At 44.6% G+C, this 12,322-nt stretch overlaps 1 protein-coding gene across 2 annotated transcripts in view; it reads right to left on the bottom strand.

Annotated features, from left to right (window-relative positions):
* INTS13 (integrator complex subunit 13) overlaps positions 1-12,322 on the bottom strand; it is a 327,931-nt gene that overhangs the window by 56,168 nt on the left and 259,441 nt on the right. For both annotated transcript variants that reach the window (XM_085652788.1, XM_085652789.1), the window contains 2 exons: positions 11,532-11,762; positions 1,894-2,033 (listed from right to left, as the gene is read on the bottom strand). In XM_085652788.1, coding sequence (XP_085508914.1) covers positions 1,894-2,033; positions 11,532-11,762 — 371 coding nt within the window. The remainder of the gene's footprint in view (positions 1-1,893; positions 2,034-11,531; positions 11,763-12,322) is intronic.

The following is a 12,322-nucleotide window of genomic DNA, read 5'->3' on the forward strand; positions in this document are numbered from 1 at the left end:
ATCTTAGCCTTAAACATGCCTGGCAAGCAGAAGGGCTGGACGATATGACGCTGCCAGAGTATGCTCCCCTTGAAGGCAGGCTCCTGCAGGAAGAGATCCCGACCCAAGCGATATCCCTGACATACAAAACGCAAATCAATAACATGCCTGACAATCTTGGTCTGCTTCGCGCGAAGTGGGAACTCATCACTGGGCCACTTGAGGATATAGACTGGGAAGCGGCCCTCATGCACCCACGTGAAGTAGCGATCAAACTCAATTTGCGCCTCATACAGTATAAGATACTCCATAGGGTCTATTTTGACAGGGAACGTCTACACAAGATGGGGAGGGTGGGAGACCCTGCCTGTCTCAGATGCCGGGCGGAGCACGCCACATACATTCATACTCTCTGGGAATGCAACCACATTCAAACTTATTGGCACACGATCACGGGTGAACTGAACAAAATACTTGGGGCGAGCCTAGGGCTGGATGTGAAATTCTTACTCCTAGGTATTCCCACAGATATTGACCTGCCACGCTATGGGCTCTAACTGGCCAATCTTGGGTTAGTGGTGGCCAAAAGGGACATAGCCAAGTATTGGGGGACGCAACACCTTTCTACACTTACAGAGTGGAAATCCAATATGGATCTCTACATGGCTGCAGAGAAAGTGGTTTATAAAGCGAGGGGATGCCCACGTAAATTCCGGAGAATTTGGTCCCCATGGCTGAAGTACTAAAAGCTGGATCTAGTCGAAGAAGGGGAAGTCCTCGCTCTGTCTCCTGGGAGGTCAGGATCAGGCACTTAATAACTGCCTTCTTACCTTATATCCGGAGACAGGATTATGGGGGTTTAGACATATGTACTTACAGGTTGATAATGGTGATGTGAGTCTGTATTTAGTATTGAAAAGTCTGCAACATTACTTACTGTCCATTGATGTACTTGTACGCTTGCTATTGATCACACTTCTTGCATTAACAACTTATTTTCCCATCTGTAAATTTTGCTTTTCAGTGAAAAAAAAAAAAAATAGTTTAAAAAAACAAAAAAACATGCTATTCTTTTTTATGCTCACTAAACTGGCTCCCTGCAAATGCCCAAGTCTCTTACAAAGTAATATGTATAGACCACCATTTGCGCGATGGATTCAGTTTTAAGGTTTTTAAGACACATATCTTTCTTATATCCCTTTTTTGGCTTTGCTGTCTCCTAAGTACCTTCTCAAGACCTCCCTCGCTTTCTGAGTTGAACTGGAAAAGATTTCTTTGTCAATTCCTCTTCTATCCGGAATTGGTTTCCCACTCAGTTTTGGCACAGTAGAATACTTCCAGCAAATTGGCACAATGAGGTTATTTATCCTGTGGCATGTTCACTAAAGCAGTGCTCAGGATTCTTGACTGACAACAGCCATGCAACCCGACTATATGTCTGAGCATTCTTAAACAGCAAAATAAGAGGACATAAGGCACTAATATTGCCGAGTTTAAACCAGCCTTAAACTAGACTAGATTGCAGACTAATGGCTATGTTGAGTTTTTTCACGACTCCCTTGGGGAAGTTATGCCACTTCCATGTTCGTCATGCAGCTGCTGGTTTGTACCCGTTACGTGAAAACTTCATACTTTTATATGTAGTATTTTTGGGGTTCACAAAGGATTCTGTGTGCATTATAAAACTGGAGTTACTGGTACTGGAAAACTGCGCCAACAAGAATTATGGTGTGACTAGTCCAGGAAATATATCACCAACTAAGAGCTGTGTAATAGAAATGTTCGTGGCCATTCGATTATAGATTCAAATCCCTTCTGCAACGAGGATCACACAAGGCATTGGATACATGTCTTTTGAAGTTTACATTCCTTCCATGTTTTCAATTTAGTGTTTCACAATGATATTTAATATACCTTTAGCTTTTTCCACTTGGGATGGATCTTCCACAGTAATGAGAGGCTTTTTGTTGGGCGGCTCCGGGGAATCTGGGGAATCTTTAATTATCTCTGATTCTGCTAATTCTTCTTTTTCACGTTCCAAAGATACTTTTAACCTTAAAAAGATACAATATTGGTTCATAAAATATGTAAAGATGTGGTCAAAATATAGCAGAATAGTATATGTCTGGTTGTTCCTGCTGAAACCATAGTAGTCAAAGACACAGGTTAAGGTCTAGTTTTAAAAAGTGGATGAGAAATGTACAGAAGCCACATTTATTGTTCATTATGTATTTCTAGGCACGTAAATGTAAAGCGTGATTAACAGAGCACATGCAGAATACATACAACAAATATATACAGTACTAAGATAATCAGGACAAAAGCCTGGTTAATATACTGTCAATATCGGTAAATAAGAACGAAATAGCGCAGAGCAATGAAATCTCAACAAGCTGGAGAATAAGAGCTACCTCTATCAGGGCTTCCAGACTCTCATAGAATCAAATGTTTACTTTAGAGCATTCCCCGCTTTTAAGAAAAGGTTAAGAACCACCTCTTAATTTACATCTTTTGGGCATTGTAAGGCTTGTTTCATCAAGTAACTTTATAAGTTCTATTTAAAGTAATATAGCATGGTTCTCATTCCGAAATGGCATGCAGAGGACAACATTTTCAGAAGAACAAGTTACTTACTTTCAGTAACGCTCTTACTATGGACTCCATTTGGAAACTTTTCTAGCAATTGCTTGTGTGTGCCAGTTGGTGGCGCAACTGGACTCCGCAACAACCTCACTCCGGCTCTGGAAGTGACAATGTAGAGCCACAGATAGGCACCAGCCCTGCACACTGATGTGACTATAAAACCAGGCATTCTTTGCCCTAGGGCCTAAGGAACAAAGCTTCACTGCTAGGTTGAGGACAGTGACAGTCTGCAAAATCTAACCTTGGGCATTATTTGCACCTAGAACGCCACTCCAAAGAATGGGGTGGAAAGAAGGTTGGTAAGAAATCTGAGGTTAGGGTATACACAAGAAATAGCTTTATGGAAAATAATCAACAGGGAAGCATCATAACAAAGGGGAGGATTCTGGAACGTCTGGAATTTATATAGTATATTGTCAGCAATACAAGTTCTGTTTGGTTTGATATATTTAGTAATGTTCTTTAAAGTACAGGACAGAAGTAGCACTAAAGGAGATACTGCATACTGGTAGCCTGCGGTCTTGAAACAGAACCTACGGTTAGTCAGAGTATCCACCAAAAAGAGCATTATCGAAGGTAAGTGGCTTGTTCTTCTGATAGATACTTTTAACCAAAGATTCTTTAGCTTTTGAATAAATACCAAAGCTGTATCTCCCAAAAGACCTTCAGTCTGTGGAGTGGGCTTCACACCAGGAAATCTTGCAGGTCAATGAGGACCTGAGAGTCAAGGCAGTAATGCCTAGTGAAGGTGCGGACAGGCATTTAGCACATGGCTGGCTAAAGCCAACATAAGAGTTCCATGCATCTCATTGATATAAAACCATGAAGATACAATCAGACAATACAATAAAGTCTCCCTCAATGCCAACAGTGCTCATAGGTGCAGTGAAGTGAACAATAACATATGATACATATGTACAATATGGATATCGATCAATTTTTGATGTTACACTGTACAGTGATATTTCTGATTTCTGCTTTAGGTATTACACGTTTAGACCCACACCCTCACTCCTGTGGGCCTCTTCAGGATAAAACACGGGATATGACATAACACCTCAAAGCTGTGCACATTATTCACAGGCTGAGGTTAGTTTAACCGAGAAGCCCCCAAAGAAAGCTCATCAACAACAGCTTCACAAGCCATGCGTTCAGAAACAACCCGACTCAACGCTGAAACCGCAACTACATCAGCGTATCTGCCGTTCCGACCAAGGCTTGCAGATGTAGTTCTTGTCTTATGTTTTTGTCCTTGTAAAGCTACGCCTTAGCTTTGGTAAAATTAGCCTGGAGGCCCTCAGGCTCATTCATTGCCCAGATATACCACATCTTTATGCAATGTATGATCCATAGAGAGAAGGTCACTTTTTGCACAGCTTTTGTCTTCATAGCACAAGAAAACCCCACATGGAAAGACAACACCACTTTTAAAGGTCCTAAGCACCAACGTGTCCTGAAAGATGGTGGTATGTGTGGACGCATTGACAGTGCCTGTAATTCATTGACACAATTATAGGTCCTTTCAAAATACACACCCAACTTGTGACTTTAATAAAGACGATTGATACAGGAACGTAGAAGGGCTGAAAGAGTGATGCGATAGCAACTAGAAAAGCCACTTTCCATGTAAGAAATTGAAGTTCACATCTGTGCAATGGTTAAAAGGGTGGACCCATCAGTCTGGTGAGAACAATATTAAGATTCCACACTGGGGCAGGTGGACGTCTTGGTGGAATAATTCTTTTGAGCCTCTCCATAAATGCTTTAATGACAGGTACTCGAAAAAGAGACAGATGGTGTCTATTTTGGAGGTATGCAGCCATTGCAGCAAGATGTAAGCGGATAGATGTGTATGCTAAATTGCAACATTGTACATGTAACAAACAGCATATAATGTTTTGTACCGAAGCATCAAGCGGGGTGATGTGGTTGTTGTTACAGTAAATTACAAACCGCTTCCACTTTGCTGCATAGCAGGCTCTTGTGGTAGGACGCCTAGCTTCCTTGATGATATTCATACAGTCTGGTGGTAGATTTAGCCAAATTCTAGGACTTCAGGTGCCGGATAGCTAGATTGAGTTGACTAGCTCACCATGGCTCTGGGTGAGAAGACTGGGTGAAAGACGTAGTTTTTGATGAGGAACTACTGAGAGTTCCAATAGGGTTGTGAACCATGGTTGACCTGCTCATTAGGGAGCACCTAGGATTAGCGTCAGGGGCGTTTGTTTGAGTTTCCGAACCACTAATGGAATGAGTGGGAGAGGTGGAAAAGCGTAAGTAAATATCCCTGACCAATTCATCCATAGCGCATTTCCTTTGGACAGTGGGTGTGGATAACTGGACGAAAAGTTTGGGCATTTGGCGTTTAGATGCGTGGTGAACAGGTCTATGTTTGGGAAGCCCCACATCTGGAAGAATGGGAGGAGGACTTGAGCATGTAGTTCCCATTTGTGGGTCTGTTGTGTCTGGCGACTTAACAGATCTGCCATCTGATTGTCCACTCCTGGGTGTTGTTCTGCCAGGAGATAGATATTGTGATGAATGGCCCATATCCAGATTTCCTGTGCTAGCTGGGACAGTTGGAGGGAGTGTGTCCCTCCCCTGTTTTTGAATGTAGTACATGGCTGTCATGCGGTCTAAATGAATTAGTACGGTTTTGCGTACTAACTGAACTTGAAATGCTTTGACAGACAGAAAAATCGCTAGGAGCTCTAGGTTATTGATGTGAAACTGTTTATATTGGGGGCACCACATGCCTTGAATTGCGTGGTTTTGGAGATGTGCTCCCCAACCTGTTAGTGATGCGTCTGTTGTCAGTACTATCTGTGGAACCGGGGCACTGAAAGGCTGTCCTTTTAACAGGTGTTGTGTGTTCCACCACTGCAGAGAGCGTTGGGTGCGGCCGTCTATCAACACTAGATCTGATAACTGACCCTGAGCCTGGTTCCATTGATGTGATAAGCATTCCTGCAGGGGACGCATCTAAAGTCTTGTGTAGGGAACTGTGAAAATGCCAGACACCATCATTTCTAGTAATTGCATGAACACTCGAGCTGGTAAGGAGTGTTGAGGCTGAAACTGAGACAGTACGTTCTGAAACGTCCTGAGTCTGGCTGGAGTTGGATATGCTACTGCTTTGTGTGTGTCTATGCTAGCTCCTAGATAGTCTTGAGACATGGAGGGTTGAGGAGATGGGATGTGGGCTGGTTTATTGTGAACCCTAGTTGGTGAAGGAGTTTTCTCTGTGTGTCGCAGGCAAATGTTGTGTGAACTGGCCTTTATCAGCCAGTCGTCTAAGTAGGGGAAGACGTGAACATGTGGTCTCCTCAGGTGGGCTGCGACTACTTCCAAGCATTTTGTGAAAACCCTGGGAGCAGTTGTCACTCCGAAGGGTAGGACCATGAATTGTGAATGTTGGCCTGCTCCAACAAACCGGAGGTATTTGTGGTGGGCAGGGTGTATTGGTATATGAAAATAAGCATACTTTAAATCCAGAGTGGATAGAAAGTCGCCGTGCTGAAGGAGAGGAAGCACTTGTTGTAGTGTCACCAAGTGAAAATGGTCTGATTTAATGTAGAGATTAAGTTCTCTGAGGTCCAATATGGGCCTGAGAGAGCCATCCTTTTTGGGAATTAGAAAGTCGAGGGAGTACACTCCTGTTCTTTGATATTGGAAAGGGACTGGTTCTATTGCACCTTTTTGCAATAACGAAAGAACTTCTTGCTTTAGAAGTGTAAGATGTTCTTGTGACACAAGGTGTGACCTTGGAGGAATATTGGGAGGAGTGCTGGTAACTTCCAGGCAATAACCAGATTGGATAATTTGTAGAACCCATTTCTCGGATGGAATCGTATTCTAAATGGGTTGAAATTGTGAGAGACGTTCCTCGTCAGGAGTGGAATGATACGGGGTATGGGAAATAAGTCATTGTTTGTTGTTGTTGGTGGGGGAGGTGCATGTTGAATTACCTCTGCCTCTTCCCCTGCTGTTATTTCCTTTATATCCTCCTAGAAAATAACCTCATGAAGAGGCCAACTGATTGTTGCCCTTGTAAGAGGAAGAGGCATTGTCTGTAGAGATGTTTTAGGAGCCGCCCCTGTAGAATGAGCGACGAAAGGAACCTCTGTTGGAAGGTGCTTGTAAGGCCCCCATGGACATGGCAATCTCTGTGTCTATTTCCATCTTTTCCAAAGCTGGGCCAAAAAGATGTTGTGTATCAAAAGGTTGATAAAGGATAGAGGCTTGTACCTCAGTTTTAAACCCAGAAATCCTTAACCAAGCATGCCTACGGAGCAGTACACTAGTGTTCACTTGCCGAGCAGCATTATCTGCCTGATCTAAGGCACGTCTGATAGAGGTATTGGTTATTAATTTACCCTCTTGAATAAGGTTGCTGGCTTTAGTTTTATGCCCATCAGGAAGGAACTCAACAAGCTTCTGGAGCTCATCATAATGAGCTCTATCATATCTTGCTAGTAATGCCTGGGCATTGGCAATGGGCCAATTATTAGCCACTGGTGATGCTATCCGTTTACTTGAAGCATCCAATAATTTGGACTCTTTATCAGGAGGCGGGGCATCCCCTGTGTTAGCCCTCTTACGAGCATTAGAAACGACCAAAAAGTCTAAAGGTAACTGGCCTTTGATGTAGACTGGGTCATTAGGTGCAGCCCTGTATTTCTTCTCTACCCTGGGAGTGATGATCCTAGCTTTGGCAGGGTCCTGAAAGACATCCTCAGTATGTTGAAGCAGAGCCTTTAACATCGGTAACGTTTGGGTAGCCCTTTGAGATGAACTAAGGGTCTCCAATATAAAATCCTCCTCCTGACTCTCCTTATGGAGCTCTACCCCATGGTATTCTGCAACCCTATTAATGAGCTCAATGTACCCAATATTATCATCTGGAGGGGAAGGTCTATATGGATACAAACCAGGGACATTATCAGGTTGAGGGACATTATAATGATCCCATGGATCAGGATTCTGTGGGACATCTTGTGGTGCATAGGCATCTAAATCATCATCATTCCAAGTATTGTGTGGGTCAGGTGATGGTGGTGTAGGGGAATGTGCAGGTGAAAGAAGAGGATCTTCAGAAATGTAAAGGGAAGAAGAGTCAATAGCCACATTTTTCTTTTTTAAAGGAATGTGGTAGTCCTCTGATAAGCCCATTTTCCTCTTTTCCGGACGTTTGGCATTATTGTGACCAGTTTCCGGGTGGATTGCGAATTCTTTCTGCTTCGGATCCGGTGGATTTTCGGTCCAAGACTCTTTAGTCGCTGTACTGTCTTTAGACGTCGATTTCGGCGCCAAAGTTTTCAGCTCCGAAGATTTAGCTTTCCGCTGCGGCGGAACGGAGACCAGAAGATGTTTCGGTTTTGATGTCGGAGGTTTCGGGTCGGCACGTGCCTGGGGACGGGTCGAGCTCGAGCCAGAAGGCTGTTGTCTGTGCTTCGGCGCCGAGCCTGAAGGCAAGGCGCTCAAAACTTTTTCTCTGTGCTGACCTTGGCCCAAAGGCAGAGGAAGGACTGGAGCCTTTTTCTAGTAAAGGTGATGATAAGGGAACGATGACTCTTTACTCACGGTCTGTTGTGCCGGTGTGAGGTTTTCGGCATCGGAGTCAGTGTCGGATACGGAGACGTGCTCCTCCTCCGTCTCGGCTTCCTGCGCTTGCGATTCGTTGTGATCGGACTCTTCAGACACTGAGGCAGCACTTGCACTGAGGAAATATGAATTTTGTGATCAGTTATGTCCCCTATCGTAGACCCCAACGGATCCCACAGTGAGTGTGAACAACAGCCCAAGAGACAAGCAGTGTTTAACGGACCGCAGTCCTAAGCTGGCGGAAGAGAAACTTTTCTTCCCAAGATGGTCCAGCTTCTTGAATTCCCTTTCCGGTGGAGCGGTAGGGAAGGTGCTTTTGGAGGTGGAGGCTTGGACCACCAAGCTCTCCGGGGTAGGGTGTTGGGAGAGGAAAGTGGGGTCGCCCAGAGCCGGGCGGTGGCGTCGGGCGATGATCCTGTCCACGGAAGCCCCCGTGTTGGGCCTGGACCACATGCCCAAAAGGACGTCAGTGAGGGCCTCATTAAACGGCAGCAGGGGCCCCGAAGAGCTCGCTGCCGGTTGAAGCACCTCAGTCAGGAGGTTAGTCCTGACTGCCACCATAGGAAGCTCGAGGTTGAGAGCCTCGGCCACCCTACGCAACACCACAGCGTATGACGATCCCTCCTCCGTAGCCACGGTAGGAGGAGACAACATGCCAAGGTCAGGTGAAGTGTCTAGACCACTGGCAACCCCTAGTTCCTCTCTCCAGTCCTGGTCAGACCCTAGCTGGTCAGTTCAAGGGTCACCTGACCCATCCCAGTCCTCCTCATCTCCCTCATGGTGCCACTGTGGTTGAAAAGGGACCCAAGTAGTGAACAGGGGCATGAAAACCCCACCGACTCCGGTCCGGCTCCATGTCCACGTACGTCAGGAAGGAGGCTGGGGTCGTCGCCGGCCGGGGGAAGGGGGGGTGAAAACTGGCGTCGGGCATGGTAGTGGTGCCGTCGGAAGCGGCACCGGTGAAGGTGTAATAAGGTCAACCGGCGCCGATCCGGATCCAGGCCTGGATCCAAGGGAGGCCTGCGGTGCTGGGGCCAGGGCCGAAGGCAGCGAAGACCTAGGCTCCCCAACCAAGTCCACAAGGGCCGAAGGCGCGCCGGCGGGGTCGGTCCGCCCAAAGATGGCATGCATCGCCTCGTAGAATGTACGAAGCTGGGCGGGGGTCGCTCCGGGTTCAGGAAAGGGAGGGAAGCTGGAAGTCAACCCTCCGAGCACCGCACGCGGAGCCGCAGGGGTGGCACCACCCGCACGCCTCGTCGGATTGGCTGACCGGCGAGGAGAAGTCAAAGAGCGGCGATGCTTCTTCGACGTCATCTTATGCTTCGACTTACCCGACCCAGAGTGCCAAGACTTCGATGACCACGACCTCCCTCTCGACCGGGACCTCGAACGGCATGGAGCTGACTGCCGTTGTTCAAGCAACTTTCGGGACCGCTCCCGTAAAGCCTTCAGTGTCAACAACTGGCAGTTAGAGCACGACTTGGGGTCGTGGTTGCACTCCAGGCAAAAAAGACACAAGCGGTGCGGATCCGTAACCGACATAATGAGATGGCAGGAACTGCAAGCCTTGAAACCGGGCATCCCTCGTGTGCTTACTGAGTCGAAGACTCGAGAAAGACATTGACAAAAGTCGAGAAAAAGTTACTAAAAAAATTACTGAGGTACTGCTCTTCCCGGATCTGCGCTGGATGTGCGGCAAAAGAATGAACTGACGTCAGCGCACGAGGGCGGCGTCTAAGTAGCTGCCGGGACATCATCCCGGCGACCACGACGCCGAGGAGCCGACAGACGCCACCTTCCGACTCGCAGAGGTACTGCTGCTGAAAAAACTTTCCGGATCCAGTCTGACGCCTGGGGGTAATTCCAAGGTAAAGAATCTATAACTAACGTGTTTCTTTCAGATATTATATTTCTACCGGTTTCCAATCAAAAGTTATCATTAATCAAAGGTAATAAGGTAGCACAATGTCATCCTGTGGGAGAGGTAGGCCTCACAATGGTGAAAATGAATTTAGGAGTTTTTTACTACCAGGATGTGCAAAACCTAAAAGTATAAGCACAACTTGTTAAATACAATGCACTTTGAACTATGGGCTGTTTCGGGCCTCACTTAGAGGTGAGATATGTATTAAAAAGGGAAGTCTAGGCCTGACCAAAGGTTTATTTTGCCAGTTTTAAAGGGCTACTTATGTCGGTGGCACAATAAGAGCTGCATGCCCATGAGTAGCATTCAATTTACAGGCCCTGGGCACATTGTACCACTTTACTAGGGACTAATAAAAAAATGAAATGATCCAAAATTGGCAATTTTTTTTAACCATTTTACTAAAGTAAATATCCAGCTCCCAGGGAGTAGGCTTTCAGGTTGTCCAGAGCATCCACAAATGTGTATGTTTGTGGGTATTCTCAAGCATTTTAGAAGGCATTACCCATTCTGTAAATAAATATAAATTCTGCAAAGAGTGGTAAATTAAGGGTGCAGGGGAAGCAATTACTTGCCCACTACAGAGATAGGGTCAATTATCATAGCAAGTGCACAAGATTACTAGTATGTATGGAAATCAAGGATTTATGTACATCTCCATGAGTGGGGCAGATTTTATTTAGTGAATCCCATGAATGCCAAAAATATAATCAAATCATAGGCTTATGTCCACATCTGACTTTCAAATTTCATACTGCAAATCAGGCCAAGGCTATGCATCTAAAGCCATCTTCAACCAAAAGATAACAAAAAGCCTTTTGGAAAATCATTCTATCTTCAATTAAATAAAAAGCACACATTAAAACATGACAAAGAATGGAAAGATAAAACTGCCTAGACTTCACCTACAATGCAAAACAGGTAAAAACAATAAATGTTCTTCCCCTGATAGAGGTAAAAAAAATTTTTTACCCAGCATGGTTATGAAAGCTACACAAAGGTAAAGGTTCTGACCCAGAATCCCATCTGTGAGAAAACATTGGCCGTTAATTTAGAATCCAACCTGTGCAAGACTCAGATGAGAATAATATCTGTCAACAATACATGGCATTAATAATGCATGCCATGGTAAAACCCTCAATAATTAATTAGGTTTTTTGAAATATTAGATATTTCAGTTGTCTACATCACAAATATTACCTTTGACAGAAAACATATGTTTGAAAATCATTTTACTTCTGCGCTTTTCAAGTAAAAAGTAACCTTAAATTTAAAAAAAACATTTAAATGTAAATCTTTAGTGTGGGTCAAAGGTAAATATACTGCATCTTTCAATAAGGCTATGACTGATTATGCGTGTTTAATATCGAAATAACTGTACCTTTCAGATTCCTGCCACAGTTTTTCTGGTTCCAAGTCTTTTACTGTTTTTTCAGCCTTGTCCTCTTTTTCTTCCCTCTTCCTTCCACGTTTCTTGCGTTCCTCCTCTTCTGGTGGTTTGCTTCTGCAAGCCAATACACACTCCAAAACCCGCTGGTGTCTTTCAGAATTGTTGATATGTGCCCTTACCAGGGTCTCAAGCTCGTTCCACATGATTCGATATTGCTCATCTCTTTAGACAAAACACAAAGTGAAAAGTAGAACAGACTTCGAATTTCATGAAGAATTTGGACAAAGTTACTGTAAAATAGCAGGCAGGTTAATATTTTTCCGTAAGTCATAGAGGTTGCTTAAAGGTCCCCCCAGACGACCAAGCAAGATTAGTGTTTGGTAGACATTAAGAAAAACAACATCTCAAAAGAGGGAAACACAGTCGCTACTGTCATTAGGTGCTGAATAGGGCTATCAGTCATTGAACCTAACAGTGAAATATAACACAGTACATCCTATTATTAGGTACACTTACAGCTTCTTCTTGAAGAGAAGAACATTTGTTTTCAAGCTGAGAGGCTACTTGTTCCATAAAAAGATCTGGTTATTCAATGTAATAGCGTTGTCACTTGTAAGACGGAAGCACAGACATCTCCTGTTATCATACTAAAATTCACAGCTTTAGGAGTCATAACAATACCAGTCTGTATCCCTAAGCAATTATTGAGATTTTCCGAAAACGAAGCTCTCAAATCTAGAGGCAGTTAAACATGGAAGGTGCCTTTTAGGTGGAACAGTTAT

The sequence above is a fragment of the Triturus cristatus genome, chromosome 4_1 (genome assembly GCF_964204655.1).
Source record: "Triturus cristatus chromosome 4_1, aTriCri1.1, whole genome shotgun sequence".
Taxonomy (NCBI): domain Eukaryota; kingdom Metazoa; phylum Chordata; class Amphibia; order Caudata; family Salamandridae; genus Triturus; species Triturus cristatus.